The sequence below is a fragment of the Etheostoma cragini genome, chromosome 6 (assembly GCF_013103735.1).
Source record: "Etheostoma cragini isolate CJK2018 chromosome 6, CSU_Ecrag_1.0, whole genome shotgun sequence".
NCBI lineage: Eukaryota > Metazoa > Chordata > Actinopteri > Perciformes > Percidae > Etheostoma > Etheostoma cragini.
This window is the reverse complement of record NC_048412.1, coordinates 17,886,822-17,903,609: the sequence shown is the minus strand read 5'-3', so window position 1 is coordinate 17,903,609 and position 16,788 is coordinate 17,886,822. Positions and strand designations below refer to the sequence as shown.

The window sequence follows — 16,788 nt, the reverse complement described above, 5'->3', positions numbered from 1 at the left end:
TCAACGATGGAGGAATTCACCTCCTCTGCAACTCTACGGCTTCCTCATCCCTTGCTTTCATTATGTGCACACGCTTCCTCTCTCAACAAGGATTAATTTGTTACCTTATTAAAAAATAATGATAACATGTGGAAATGTTTAATCCTATTATCTAACTGTCAGGCCAAGTGTCATGAAGCTCAAACTGCAACTGTAAAAATCAATAAAACATGCTTCGAAAAGAATCCACCGAAGATTCGTTTTTACTGACAAAGGAAATAGAAACTTAAATCCACCATTACTGTCCACTGCAACTACTTAGTGTTACTCCCAAAATAACTTTGACACACATTTGTGTGGAGGCCAGGAAAAATTACAGCATGGATTGACCAAACTTGCACACAAAGATGTATTCTTTAGTAAAAAAGCAGGTTAGCGTATCCATCGTCTATATCATGAAATCCTTCTGTACACGTTCACAGTTTGTGACTGAAACTAGAACTACTATGTTATTTTTATGGGTCTTATTTTCCGTTAAAAGCTGTATGTTTTCCCAGTCCACCTCAATTATATCAGACTCCAGCGCTAAGGGGGAAAATATGACTTTATACTATTCACAGAAAACTGCGGCTTAGAGAGAGAAGGAGAAATGCTTTTATGAATTCTGATGTCAGATGTTTTCCACAGTGCCTGTACATGTGTGTTTGTAACGTGTGTGTGTGTGTGTGTGTGTATGTTGGTAAATGTGAGCATGTACGGTTGGTTGCATGTGGTGTGATGACTTTTTCACGACTCTCATACTCAGTACTTAAGCCGAGAATAGGGATAATACTTCAACTTGAACAAAGCCATGAATTAAAATTGAACGTGAAAGGAATAAGACTTAAATTTTTAAAAGCAGACTTTTTTTTTTAGCAGCAGCATTTTGCGTTTTTGTGGCCCAAATGCTATGTTGCCTGTATGGAGATACATTTCTAAACATTGTAGCAACTCAAATACAGAAAACAAATGTACTTATTACTGTAACATGCTCACAAATAAGGATCAGTTGTCCATTCTGTTCAGCAAATCATTCCGATAAAACCTACTCCTTGAGGCGCTATTCAGAACCACACCGTAACAAATTATGATGCTTACCTACCACTGCGCCAGAAAAACAAGAAAATGAAAAAACACATGGAAAGTAAAAGCTCATACCGTTTCCCCTCCACACACTCGTCTTCCTCTCACCACTTTTCTTCTCTGTGACAAACGTGATTTTAAGGGTTAAAGAAAGTTTTCACCCTCTTTACACCTCTTTTATTTGGGGTAGTGTGGTACTGGGACACCTTCTCTGAGGAAGAGTAGGGGAGGAGGAAACAGGGGGGATGAGAAGAGATGTGAGTACACACGTCTGCCAAACCAAAACTGTACCCAGTGGAGTACTCTTACAGAACTATCAAAGTGCAAAACCTTCACATTTAAGTAATAAATATACCCCAAAACTACACAAGTTGACACATCCAGGTCCTCTAAAATTGCAGGTCGTCTTTACAAGGACCTAAAACACAAGCTCCACCAGCTCTGCGTCCCAACAGTCCCCTCCGGACTGAACATTTGCATCCTACCAGGAGATATAAAAACAGATGCAACCGGGGAAAATTTGAATCTGCATTTGAATTTGTCAGAGACAAGACTTGAGACGCCATCATGATAATTCGAATGATTGCACGCTGCCATGACAGGACATAAAAGGGAATTTAAAAAAGGAGAAGTCCAGCGGGCTATTAAGAAGTTCTGTCTTTTATTAAAGTTAGACCCTGCAACGGAGCCCTCCTTATGTAACTGGGGCATTATATGGTCTGTGTGTGCATGAACGCATGCGCACATTGTGGTCTTAGTTCCAAGAACACATTACATTATTCATTTGGCTGGCAGAGCAGAGGCCCTTATCCCCTCGCCCTCACACACCACAAACTCTCCACTCCGAGCTACAACAGCAGCCAGTTTGCATGACAGAACTGAACACCAATGTGGATCTACAGGAGGATTATCAGCTTATCAACACTTGGGACAAGACATTTGGGTGCACCTATATACAGTCTGTCAGATAATATTCACCAACTTCTGAGCTGAAGTTTATGTTAATACAGTTGTCTTTTTACATAAATGATCTATTTAAGGGCAGCACTGACATCTAATATCACAGTATGAAATTTGTATTTTTTGGTATTAGTAAATCAAGAATATTTTGGGGATGAATATTAAGGCTTTTAAGAAGATATTTTCTCAATTTACTCAATTTCAAATATTAAATCACAGCAGAAAATAATTATATTTCACTGTAATTTAGCCTTTAGGACGAGGAAATTACAGAATTTTTGCTGCAAATCCCCATAGATTATATTGATATATCACCCTGTGCAGCACAACGTACTGTACCATCACTCTTATTAATTGTTTTACGTTTAAATAAATAAATAAAAATTGCAACTACAGTTAACACACATAGAGTAAGTATGTTTACTGGCAATTTTGCTCACAAGACTCCATGTTGCCATGTTTGCCCACTTCTTTGTCATTCTTTTACAATAATAAAGCTTTATTGCAGATACAGGTCCATATTACACATCATAGAGTATAAAAAGTAATATAAAGATACTTCTTCCTTACAGCTTTTGGTTCTGAAGAGACTTTATGTGACCACTCTGAAAGTGATGATTCAGTAAAGTTATTTCCCTCTAAAAATGAAAACAAAAGAATGTTGTGCTTATTTTTCTGAAACAAGTGTAATGTGTAAAATGTCTTCCATGTTTGTGACTGTGAAATTAGAAGACGACAGGAGTAGGAAAAGAAATAAATCTGAGGTTTGAAAGAGGAAAAAGGTACGAGATTTGAGAAGAGACAACAAAGGGAACATGAGGGAGGTATATTTTCTAAAAACACACATGTTCTTAGAAATCACACAAGAAAAAGGAGGGTATGGGGGAGGAGAACACATGAGAGTGAGTGAATGGGGAGTGGGTGTAGTGAGATACTCAGAGATAAAAAGCAGACAAGAGGGGAGGTTAAGACAGGAAAATCTAGTCCCGACCTCGAACAATCTGTGTTAGCGAGGTGACATGAAACAAGAGAAGACAGAGTTGAGTTACAAGGGGAGAGGAAGGGGGAGACAGAAAAAGAGAAGGGAGAGGAGCTGCAGTGACATGACGACTGGGAGATAAACAGAGCAAGAGGTGAACACATGCACACAGAGACAGGAAGTAGCAAGAATCCTTGCAGGTGTGTGTGTGTGCATGTGTGTGGGTGGGTGTGTGTGTGTGTGCAGATGTTTGAGGGAGAGATGTGGTAGCAGTTACCTCTATCATTAGCATCACCAAAAGGGAGTTTCACGCTAAGATGGACAACACACAGATGTGCCAGAGGAGGCATACTGACGCCGTAGTTTCGCACTCTACTCTGACTTATAGTTCCTTATCGGGTCAGCAGTTTCTATCCCCCTCCAAACACTCTGAAAAACTGTGTGTGTGTGTGTGTGTGTGTGTGTGTGTGTGGAGTGTCAAGGTGTGGGTGAATCACACCCACACCTCATCACTGTCCCTCAATTAAAATGTAAGAGTGGTAGAGAAAATTTGTTTTTGCGCATGTGGTTTTTACTGACTTTAATATACTCTATGAGCTGTTTTAGTATCATTAATGTAAGCACTGCATTTTATGCCTCTGTAAATTTGTATTTACATGGTGGTACTTTTTTTTTGTCTATCTGTGTTTGCCAACCTCCGGTGGATGTTGGAAGTTGATTGTTTGTGTTGGTGTTTGTTTGTTCTGAAGGAACCAATACAAATAATTGAATAATTATATACACCTGAGTAGCTCATGTGAGTTGATGAAGCCGAGGAACATTTCCTCTGAGACAACTGATTCCACTGCATGTGAAAAACTGTAATGAAAGCAACCAAAGAGTGATAAAGTATCATCGCAGTCAAATGTACAGTAATTTATCAGCGTTCTTGCTGTAACTGAGCGGGGGTGTACTAACACGTCGGCCCGTGGCACAACAGATGAGCTGTGTAGGTGTCAATCGTGGAGCAGAAACTCAGCTTAACGTTATTTTACACCCAGCATTTACATGGAGAGCAAACTAAATGAATTCTTTCTTGATTACATTTTTTAAATGATTGGATTACGAATATTATATTCGGAACAGTTTTGAAAACAAATTTGTATTTTCAGATACATTTCTAATGATCTCGCAATACAAATCCGATTAGGCTATGAAACTATAAAAGGCCAGGGAGGAACATTCGGCTTTTCATCTAGAATGCACACAGAAATAAAACATTGTATAAAATTAAAACAAGTACTGTCCCGTTAACATACTTTTTTGTTTATACAGGGTGCTACTGAAATGACATACAGTATATATTTATGTTGCTTTAAAAAAGGGTATGTTAATTTTTCAATAATTACTGTAAGATAGTAAGACATTTTTCGTTTTCTGACATGCTGTCATTTTCTATGTTTTGCTGAATAGTTTGTTTGACATTGAAATACAATGTAGTAAGTAATTCGTAAAAGAATTTATACCCATAAACTGTGAAGAACATTCATAAAAGTAACCTCAGTTTTTTCCAAGCCTGTATATGTGTGTGTGTTTGTGTGTGTGTGTATATATATATACAAAATGTAAGCATTTGTGCATTTACAGTTGGACAACATACCAAGAATAACCAACTATCTAATTTAATCTAATTCAATAGCAGTTTAAAATCCCTTTGTCAACGATTAAAATATAACCTTTTTTAAACTGCTTTTGAGGCCGCATCTTTTATCCACTCAATCAAACATTTAGCAAAATAATATAACACGTAAATGCACACAAATTGCTGCTGCAAAAAACTCTAAATATTTAAAATAATAAATTTCACAAAAGTAGGATGAGCTAAAAAGTTCCCATACAGCAACATACAAATCTATAAGTGCATGTACTGTATGTGTATGCATTTGTAAGTGTAGATTACTGTGCGTGCACTTATATGTCTGTGTGGGTAAGCCTGGAGATGTTTGGAAGATACGACTCTCAGTATGTCATTTCTTCTTATCTAGAGCGGCTGTGGCTCGGGGGCAGGGCAGTGGTCTACCGGTTGGTGGTTCGATCCCTGGCCATGCAGTCCCATGTTGAAGTGTCTTTGGGCAAGACAGTGAACCCCGAATTGCTCCCTATGCTGCACCCTCAGTGTGTAGACGTAAGTAAATGTTTATCTAACTAAGTGCACCTTGCACAATAGATAAACCTATTGTTACAGCTTTATCAATAATGGTTAAACAGTTGTACATTTTTATTTCCGACTTGTATATATTTTAAATTATTTGGTCTTATATTCTATCCTATTATTATTTCATATATATTGTATCCTGTTATGTCATGTATGTTCTGTATGTGTGCTGTGTATCTGATATTTTGCTGCTGCAACACTGGATTTCCCATTTTTTGGGCACAATAGAAATCTCTATCTATCTATCTATCTATCTATCTATCTATCTATCTATCTATCTATCTATCAGGTGGCACCTTATATGGCAGTCTCAGCCACAGTGTAAATGAATGGTTCCTTTTACTATGTAGAAGTTATTGAGTAGTCGATAAGACTAGAAAATGGGGGATTGTTTTAGAGATGAGGCAGTGTAAAACAAAAGATGAGCATTTACATTATGATGTGTACAGTTTCTCAGTGTGTATTCAAATAGCAGTTAAGTCTGTCCTATGAATATCTTAATTAAAATAATCAAAACATAATTGCAAAAAAAATGTATTCAATATGGATTAAATGTCTTCAACCAAAGAAAGATGATTTGTGGCTGCAGAAAGCAACAGAATCAGTTTTTCAACTGAGCTTCTAATTTGCACATATCTGTTGATAAGAACACGTTTGGAACAACTTAAACATTTTTCTGTGCATGTGCTGTGTCTTGAGTTGCCACATCACTGGCAGGGTCTCAACAATTGCTGCTCTCCTACACAATTGACGTCCCGCTTTGGCGTAAGATATTGCAAAAGCACTGGACACACACACACACACAAACACACACACACACACACACACAACAGAGAGAAATGTCGCAAAGCTAACTGATCCGATCAGTTTCCTCTTCCTGTGCTCAGTAAAGATGATCGGCCAATAGAACAGATGAAGAGATAAATGGAAGACAAAGTGACACACAGATGAAGAGCAAAAACAGCTCTGACAGAGACAAAGTAAACAGCTTTTCTGATCTTAAGAAGCAGAGAGAAGTAAAAAAAAAAAAAAAAAAAAAAAAATTAAACAAGTAAAATACAGTATGTGTCACCTTTTCTGATAAATAGGTTTAATGGCATGGTAGTGGACTACATTTTTACTGGATTTACAATACATTAACTATATCTGACCTTCAGAATAACTTTGACAAACTACTGCGATGTCAGGAACCCAACAGCTGGGTATGTGCTAGAACAACAGATAACTCATAACTTCTCTTCCTGGTGGACGTCTCACAGTGAAATCGTAGTCTGAATGAAGGATGTTTGAAGAGCATTTTTTTAAGGGGAGGAAAGAAGGAAAAATGTATAAAAGAAATACATATTTTATAACAGAAGTTTGGTCTATAAACATGATGTGTCATATGTCCCTTCAGCAACAATAGCATTTATTTTTTAGTTTTTTTTATAATTCCAAAAATTTCTTTTTTCTCCAAAAGGGATGGAATAAAGGCCTCCATTTGCTGCTGGATTTCCCCTTTGAACATCACACATGAAAGGGGTCAGTTTCAACAGCAATGACTCTTCTTGCCTGCTCATGTTTGGGTGTTTATTCTCACTTTCCTTGAAGTGTTGTCTCACTGTACCTATTTATGATAACCGCCCGCTCAGTGTGTACAGAAACAATTGCACTGTTACTCGAAGAGCTGAATCATGATCACTCCTGCAGCCTGTAGCTTTTTTGCGGCCTGTTTTCTTTCTCTCACTCTTTTCTGACTCTTTACAAGAAGAAGAGTCATGGCCACCTGCCAAACTGGTTAATGCTGGGTGGCGTGGGATGCGAGGCTGGTGGTCGAGAGCGAAGGAGGGCTGTCAAATGCTACAGAAACTCATGACTGAAAAGAGGAAATGGTAGATACATAACTTCCTCTATTGACACAGATCGAGTGGGGGCAAGACTCAACTGTAGTAGCAGCAGACTGGATAATGGACACCATGTAGTCACCCCTGTGGCATTACCGCCTCGATGTGGGGAAACAACTGCCATATATGGTGAAAACGCGGCGTTTGTGCAGAGGTCAAGGTCAAAGGCACATGGTCATGGTTTATGCACATGTTTAAATAAAGGGGACTTCCAATCATAAAACTAATAAGTTACATGATTATACAATTGCCATGACTGAAAATAAACCATCGACCAAAATATATTTGACTTGAGAAGTGTAGCCCCATTTCCTGCATTTGATGACACACCAGTTTGACTGAGGTGTAATTTCTCCTTGTTAATTGAAGAGTAGGGAATAGATTGATTTTCTCTGAATAACGGTTCTTGCAACAGGGGCAAAAAGCCTGAGAAAAAAGGTGAGACACCTTCAAATATTAGGGGCAAAAACTTTTACTTCTTTCATCTCCCATTCTCCCTCCCCCGTTCTGTCTCTCTCTCCCCACCTTCCTCCCACTCAGTCGGTTTGTATGAAACTGAAAGACCCATGTCTGAAATGGGGGAATTTATATGGGCTCACATGCCCTAATTAACGCATTTCCTGGAACCATGTGCATGCATGTTTATATATATATATATATATATATGTGTGTGTGTCTGTATGCGTGTGTCTGTATGCAAGTGTGCGTTGGAAGTGTGCGTGTGTGTGTGTTCCTCGCCTGACAGACCACTCAATGTCACTTCCCCCTACCCTCCAGTTCACGGACACATGGTTGTCACACCAGTCATACTTCAGCAAAGCCAAAGTCACATGATTTGTCACACCAACTTGCCCACCACACACACACACACACACACACACACACACACACACACACACACACACACACACACACACACACACACACACACACACACACACACACACACACACACACACACACACACACACACACACACACACACACACACACACACACACACACACACACACACACTTTCTAATCCACCAAACTGGAAGAATCTCGTTTAGATTGGCAAGACAGTCTGAAAACATATATGAAGGCCCTCAGAAATGCCAGATCAGACTATTACTCATCACTAATAGAAGAAAATAAGAAACCCGAGGTTTCTTTTCAGCACTGTAGCCAGGCTGACAGAGAGTCACAGCTCTGTTGAGCCATCTATTACTATAGCTCTGAGTAGTGACAACTTCATGAGCTTCTTGAATGATAAAATTAGAACAATTAGAGATAAAATTCATCACCTCTCTCCCTCAACAATTCACCTTTAAAAGCAGAACTGCAAGAAAGAAAAGCAAGCTTTTATAGACCTTCAACAATTAATGCTAATGATCTCATCAGCTAAGCCATCTACCTGTCACTTAAACCCTATCCCAACGATGCTACTTAAAGAACAGTTACCCGTGGTTAACACTTCATTAATGTATATTATCAACATGTATTTATTAACAAGTTATGTGCATTGAGTGTGGTTGGAGATGCTCATTATGCTACAATGTCATATTCTTTAAAGAATATATACACATTCACATTAAAGACTTAAATGATCAAGAGATGCTTAAGAGTGTTTTGTGTAAGATTTTAATTTTAGGGCCTTCTCAGTAAGTTTATGATCATTTAAAGAAAGAAATATCAAAAATATGTATTCCTTGCTTGATCTAATGATGTATGTGGACCAGCTTTAAGTGCTGAACCCTGGAGGCTAAATAATGTTCTGAGCCATAGGTTCTCTCTGTTGAACAGAAACTACAATTGGAATGGCATTAACTGCCTGAAAGAATGCTGTGCATGAGAAATAACACAGTAATTTGCTTTATTAATTATTTATGAGGTTAAACAAACCATTACATTTGCTATCCATAATTTGTATATTCTCTCATAAAGTACAGTATTAGTTACAGGAATGAGAAATTGAGATTTTGGCTAATCAATAATATATATACTGTATATCATATCAATCATTATCCAAACAATTTATTTTTTCCAGGTGCATTATAATTGCATGTTAATAAATTAGCTAGCATAACATTAGCCTTAAGCTAAAAAAACTGTTTATATTGTTGGCATTGGAGAAATGTTTCCTGGTGGTACTCTTACTAACATCAATACACACCATTCTACAGCTTCTCAAAAGCAGTGTTGCTTTGTTGCGATTATATCACAAACCCAAAATTAAAGTCAAGAGACAAGAGTGTATTTTTGGCTTCATTCCCAAAGTTTCTTTAAAAGCCAATTGCTGTTATAGTGCTCATGGTTGCCTATAAAATATTTAACTGCCTGACCACTTTATTCAGCTCATATTTATTCCATGGACAATGATATTTTCATGAAGCCCCTTCTCTCTTGTCATCCTATTAAAAAAAACACAACAATGTTCTGACCCCCACGACAATGTGTTTCTGGTGTAAACTATGGTGTGACAAGCTGAAAAAAACAGATACAGATTTAGTTGTTCTGGATGATTTATATAATACATATACAGTACATCTCTTCTTTGTGTTATTTGTAGCTCAGACAAACAAGTGAGCTGAGGTCCATAAAATCCACTGATCTCCGTCCACTTATCATCAATCGTTTAAAAATTACAATCTCTGAAGTTTAATTGAATATATTATTCTTAACTTCATCTGTGTGGCGGAGTATGTTACAACACTAAAACTATGTGTGGTTACAAATGTTCTTTATATAATTTAAATGTTGATTGTTTTTTTTTGATTTGGTTGAAATCCCCAATGACATAAATAAAAGTTTCTGAATAATTAAAGTTTCTAAACAAATAAAGTTTCTTCTTAATGTAACGCATACACTTAAGATGAGATATGTATTTTATAACAAGAAAGTATTTTTGGAGATTAAAGAAACTCCAGTAGAATAACCATGTGATCCATGGGAAGGTGTTTAAATAGCATGTCACTTTTAAGGACATTTCAGGTGTTATGTCTACACATTTTATTTAATGCCCCATTCTCTTTCCTAACATCATCAGTTGGGAGTCAACGTTGTGACTACAAACAAACAAACAAACAAACAAAACTACATGCTTATGTTTAGGCAACACAACTACGTGGTTATGTTTAGGCAACAAAACTGAGTGGTTATGTTTAGCAAAATGTCATGGAGTGGGATAAAATAAAGTTAAGTAATCAACATGAATAAATAAATAAGTTAAAATTGACTTTTGGTTCCACACTGAACACAAACTGCTGTCTCCTGGGTGAAAGTCCTGTTTGTTTGAACCATCCATCCGCCCCGCCCCGTCCTTCTCCCTATGCAGAGTAGACTTTGCCGCTCTTTAGACTACATCACAATATAGTAGTAGAGTAGTAGAGACAAAATCACGAGAAAAACAAAAATTGCATAGTGATAACATGCAAAATGACTTAGGACCTTGGCATGTTATTTATGCTATTTGGTGATACCAATGTGGGATATTGTCACATTTTGCAACCAATCACCCCAGTATGGTGGTCACACTGCATTTGTGCCACTGATTGGTTTCCCAAAAGTTTCTTAAAGACATCACTATGATTTAAACGTTGTTGAAGCTTGCACACTTGATTTAAATAAGAGACCAAAAGTCCAAAAGTCTGTCAAAAAGTGTGCACTATTATATCCACTTGTACAATTCCTCACATCACATCACATACAAACACCTCTGCCCTCTCCTAGACAGCATGGCCACCTGTGAGTGTGGCCATTTAGAGCAGGTATTAACACATTTGCATTTAGATATGTTTGGATGACACTTTGTACCAACTATTTTGTTTGAGGGATACCAAACCATTAAGATAATCTTTGTCCCATTTTGCATCCATGGGCTCAGGTCTTTTGAGAAAACTTACCAAAATGGTTGACAGCATAAATAAAAATGTGTTTGAAAAAGACAGGGACTTATTACAAAACATACACAATAACGTATGATGAGTAATTCCTACCTCCGGTCCATAAACCCAGGAGAAAATGGGGACCTGCTTTATTCTGCCTCTCGCTTGTCCCCCTCCTCTTTGGTCCTCTGCCCGGAGATCAGCAGAGGTCATACACCTAAAGAAAAAGGCACAAAAGTGTTAAAAAAATGTACCTGATTTGATTTGAATGTTATTCACCCCAAAGTGAGGCTAAGAATCAGGCATTCACCAATTATGTGAACAAAGACATTATGAACTGATAGAGTAACCTAAGCACAAACTGCTGACTAATTGAGGCACTTGTTTTCTTCTCTCTTGTAAAATAGGTTAGATGAAGCTACAGTGCATGTGAATGAACACACACACACACACACACACAAAAGAAATCATATGATGCAGATGTAATTTGGGGTCGAGAGGGGGGTTCTTGTAAACGACCAGAAATAAAAAGACAGAAACCAACCGCTTCCTATTTTGACTTCATCCGAAAATGAGTTTTCCAACAGTCAGTGAGGTTGAGAAAACACACACACACACACACACACACACACACACACACACACACACACACACACACACACACACACACACACACACACACACACACACACACACACACACACACACACACACACACACACACACACACACACACACACACACACACACACACACACACACACACACACACACACACACACACACACACACACACACACCTCTTTAAGGGGAGTGTTATTAACTGCATACTGTTCTGTACTGTTGAGTTCCACAGATCTCTAAGAACATTTCTTCGGGAGAGAATGTGTCTGAAGTGCAGATTGAGACTAAACACAAAATGATGAAGCATCAGCGGGGAAATAAGAGATATCAGCATCGAGAAACAGGCCTGTAGAAAGCAGAGCAGGACAGAGGTCATGTCAGGACAGTGGGAACGAGGGATGAAGTACAGATGTCTAATTATGTTGCAGACAAAGTTAGGGCAAACAGAGCTGGCATTAAGAATGTATTTCAAACCCCTGATGGCTCTTCCATATGTGGGAAGCCATCCTAGCACAAGAGAGCATTGGACGTCCACTCACATGATGGCATGCACACAGGGAAGAAAACAGTGAAACAAAAAGAATACAAAAAGGACTTCTCTTCTCCAAACTGTTAACCCCTTGGTCACAAGCTCAGGCCGTTGTCAATGTGTAGGCCCCTCAGAGGCCAAGAGGTGAGCTGAAAAACAAAAAAGCGGCGACAACACCTGAGCCTAGAGGGCATAAGGCATTAACTACCTACATGGACAGCTAAAGATTTACAGGCTGTGCCCAAGAGACAGGGAAACCAAACCCAAGCCAGTTGAGCTTGTTAGGCCGGTCTGTTAGGGGGGCGAGTCAGCAACACATCTACCACACACACACACACACACACACACACACACACACACACACACACACACACACACACACACACACACACACACACACACCCCACCCATGAGGCAGCCTTAACCCAACATTACAGCCTGAGTGTATCCTATTGTAACAGTAACCGGATTAAATTAAAACACTGGGTGCGCCAAGGAGAAGAGGATGATGATAATTAACAGACCACTGAAGGGAGATCATTAAGGTGCAAGAGGCTAAAACCCATAGATCCACTGCGTGTTCTGCGTGCCCATGAGCAGCGGAGAGGCAGGTGATGTGCGTGAGAGCAGGTTAGGTTTTGGATGTCAGCCGGTGTTCTCGGCTATAATTAGCAGCAGACTCCAGAAATGTACCCGCCGACCCTACTCTCCCTCTCTCACCTGGACGCCGACACACACACGTACGCACACACACGCGCGCGCGTGCGCGCGCACACACACGCACACACACACACACACACTTACATTTTGGGCATTTCAAAGCCTAGCTGAAAAGCGCAGTGTATGTAGGGATTTAATGTAGACGTGAGTTAGGCTACCGGATAGGCTACCTGTGACGTGTATAGTCCTCCCGTGACCCCGATCAGAACCGGGGAGGAGGGACGCTATAGGTTGTGGCAAGCCAGTGCTGTCATTGCAAACAAACATGCTAGGCTACTTATCCTACATTATGTTTAACTTGTTGCTGTTTTAATTTGCATTCAAATGACAGCCTTCAGGTGAAGTAGTTACCTGAGTGCCGGTGTGTCACCTGTTTAGACTCGTCGCCTCCCACCTGACCGTCCTCCACACTTCCTGGATTATTCCGTCCCACCCTGCCTACTTCTTCTTTTTTTATCCTCACAGCTCTTGTATATTCTTCTCCACCGGGGGTCACCGCGGCTTTTGTCCTCAGATCGACACCCAGGAGGTTTTAACCTTCGCCAAATCGTACGTCGGCGTTTTTCTTGTAGGTTGTCTCGTCTCCGCAGACCGCCGGCTCTCTGGGCTGCTCTGACCCCCTGTGTGCTGCCTCCGCTGGCCCACTCCGACTCCCAGCTCCTTTTTTCTGAGAACCAGGAAGCGGCTTGCCCTACTTACACCCAGTCGCGGATTGGCTCTGACAGGGCTGGAGAAGAGACCGCCGGGGTGGGCAGGGCACAGAGGAGAGATGTGAGGGAGGGAGAGAGAGGACGGAGGGGGTCCGACTCTGATGCGATAGGCCAGAAGCGGTGTCTGTCGCTGTGGCGGTGGCGGAGGGAGGAGAGAGGTGGGCAGGTTTGGAGACCCCGTTCCTCCTCCTCCTCCTCCTCCTCCTTCTCCTTCTCCTCCTCCTCCTCCTCCTCCTCCTCCACTGTCCTTAGGGCATCACCGCGCATAAAGGGGCGGATTGAATGATATCTGCATATTGCCTACCTGTCAGATGCAAAAGAATTTCAGTTGAAATACACTTAACCTAGCCTACTGTCCCTCCTCATTCATGACTCAGCAATATCCCCGTAGGAGCCATGTGCAGGGAGGCACGATGGAGAAATGGAAGTATCCTACTGCATATAGGCCTGCAAACTGCAAACGGGTGCTGGACTAAGGCAAAAAAGATGATTCATGTTAAACGGAACCTATTGTGTTAAATGAAACTCTTACAGACGATGTGTCACATCCAGTGTGAGGAGCAGCAAAGGGCAACACCAGGGACTTTCTTAAATGACTTAAATCAGAGGAAAAAAAACATTGCTTATAAACTAATATATGGTCTGCAGAAGAAGAAAAAAAAGCAGTACCCTGTTCATAAAACCCTTTTCTTCCCATAGACAGAAAAGTGACACAAGCACAGACACTAAACTGCAGCCTTCATTTCACTGCTTTTTTGTGAACACTCATACCTAAATGCATCCTGTTTGAAGTGGTTATGAGCATGGGAATCACCTCGCTTTTTCAACGTTTAAATCTCATCCTCCTCCATTGTAGCTCCTGGAGTGTGTGTGTGTGTGTGTGTGTGTGTGTGTGTGTTGGTGGGTTTTGAGTGAGGGTGCAGGAAGTCTATATATATAATTTTGCGGTGAGCGCAACCAGCCCACCTATGACCACCCCCCTAACCTTAAATCTCTGCTTCTTCTGCGGTTGTGCTACCAGACTTAGACGTAAAGCTATATGTGCACCACATGTTCCATGGATGCAACTGGTTGTTAGTTTGTTATAAAGCGGTGGTTCCAAACCTGAGGGGTTACCAGATGACAAACAAGATAATAAATTAAACATGCTGCTACACTAACACTGTTCATTTTTCTGACTTTTTAAATGCTGTTATTTATTGTGAAATTTTAGATACTTTCATCTCTCCAGGCTTCCAAAAACTATTTGTATGAAACAATCTGAAAACTCTTTGAACTGGAACAAAATGTGCAACCTCCTGTGCCACTGCCAAGTTGGTTCAAAAGTTTAAAAGTTTAAAGTCAAGCATCAAGCATAAAGAAAGCATGTTTGAAAGCAGAATTACTTGCAGAGTGATTTTAGCCTACTTGTAGATGAATGACTTGCAGATTAGGCCTTTATCAATCTAGGGATTGAATTTGCAGGACAAGTATACACACATTGTTGCTATATCCACATAATGCAACACTATAGTATGATGGGAAATAAAATACTTACAAGAGTGAGATTTTAGCCGCTGAAACCCTCTGTGAGTCTAGCTTGTTTCCAACCAAGGGAAAAGACTTCCCTCTGAGTCTATTTCAGAGCCAGAATGAAAAGCAGTAATTACAGTCCTGTTTATCCCCCCCCCCCCACCACCTCTATTCATGGCTGGTAATTCAGGCTTGTCTCATCAATAAACTTTTCCTTGCTCCACAGTGGCTTCTCCTCTTCATCATCTACATGTCCCTCCTGTTCTCTCATGGACAGTAAAGATACATATATAAATTGTGTAAGATGCCCCTGCATCCTGATGTGCTGATCTGATCATTAGAGTGTTAATGCCATCTAGTGGTCACTGTGAAACCAGCAGGTATTTTGTCTGCTCAACTGAGGCCTCCACTACTAACCCACTCTACTTCTGCACTGTTGAAATGTAGAAACATGGTCAGAGCCTCTCCTCTGCCCCTAATTACATGTCAGTATAATTACCAAACAGCAAAAGCCTATCTAAAGCTACAAGGCAATCATCCTCTTACTGACAAATCAATGCTGATTTGTGAGACTCAGCAGGGTCTATTCAAACAGTGTGCAAATAATAAGTGTAAATTCAGCATGTTAATGACTCATAACTCGCCTGTATGGACTTAAGGACCGTTAAAAAAAAAAAACTGGACAATAATGAGAGTGGAGAGGTAAAATAAATGAGTTAGAACATTACAGGAAGGGAGGAGGAGGCAGGTGAATCCGTGAGACTCCAATTTGCCCTCAAATTCATTCAGAGATTTTAGTGTCCCTGCCTTCACAAGCTGAACCTTGGGTGTGAGTGTGTCAGCCTTCTGTTGAGAGCTACAGGATTAGTGTTGGGGATCCAGAGCTGAAACTGAGCGAACAGTTTTTAACCATTCAAGCAGTTGCTAACACAAGAAGTTATTTGATCACACTCATTGTTGAAGTTAAGTTGACAAACCTCTTGAGTTCCAAATCCTGTCCGATCACAAACGAGTCCATATCTGATTCACCAGGGTTGTTTCAAAGCCAAGAATCAAGTGGTTCTCAGTATCCTGGTGATCTATCCAAACTAAAATAAAATTTACAAATTAAAGGATCCAAATTACTAAAATTACTACTTTCTACTTCACTAATATTCCAGCCAAACGTACTTTTCACAGATATATAGTTACAAAATACTTTTGTTGTTATTACAGTTTAATATTACAGTTAAGATTTTAAATTTACTAAACATATGATCTGCTCATGCTTTACTCATTTTAAGCCAGAGGTTCCCAACATGTTTGGCTTTACACTAAAATAGTGTCAAGTGGGCAATTATGGCCCACAGGTTACCAAAAAGGTAGACAGTTCCAGACCAGCAAGATAAATCTGGGTAGGGAAAGGGAAAAGCTGCCAATAGTGAGGTGTCCCACGGAAGGACCCTTTACCCTAAGTGTAAATTTCGAGAAAGAAAGAGCATTGCTCTCAGTGAAACTCCCCCTTGAATAAATAAAATGTTAAAGTCTGCTCTGCAAATGTCCAAAAGTACCAAGTCATCGACATTTAATTTTGAGTTGAATTAAACATGTAAACAGAACAAAAACACACACGCAAGCACACAAAGCTCATGCTTCAACACACTCAACAAGATGATATCTAAATCCGCTTTATTCTTACATCTAGATATACACCTTCATCATTACCGTCAT

At 39.9% G+C, this 16,788-nt stretch overlaps 2 protein-coding genes across 4 annotated transcripts in view; both read right to left on the bottom strand.

Moving 5' to 3' along the window:
* The window catches only part of zbtb7b (zinc finger and BTB domain containing 7B), a 21,710-nt gene extending 8,240 nt beyond the window's left edge, over window positions 1–13,470 (bottom strand). Inside the window, exons 1-2 of one of the 3 annotated variants that reach the window (XM_034875048.1) lie at window positions 13,227–13,470; window positions 11,095–11,200 (exon numbers count right to left, since the gene is read on the bottom strand). In XM_034875048.1, the coding sequence (XP_034730939.1) occupies window positions 11,095–11,196 (102 nt within the window). In that variant the 5' untranslated portion in view covers window positions 11,197–11,200; window positions 13,227–13,470. Of the gene's footprint in view, window positions 1–11,094; window positions 11,201–12,146; window positions 12,363–13,207 lie in introns of those variants that run through there. The other 2 variants (XM_034875046.1, XM_034875045.1) reach the window with 2 other exon arrangements.
* LOC117945867 (acidic endochitinase WIN6.2B-like) lies at window positions 13,305–16,788 on the bottom strand. Its single transcript, XM_034873595.1, has 2 exons — window positions 16,783–16,788; window positions 13,305–13,813 (listed from the first exon to the last, which is right to left on the bottom strand). The coding sequence occupies exons 1-2, from the start codon at window positions 16,786–16,788 to the stop codon at window positions 13,367–13,369; spliced, it is 453 nt and encodes a 150-aa protein (XP_034729486.1). The 3' UTR covers window positions 13,305–13,366.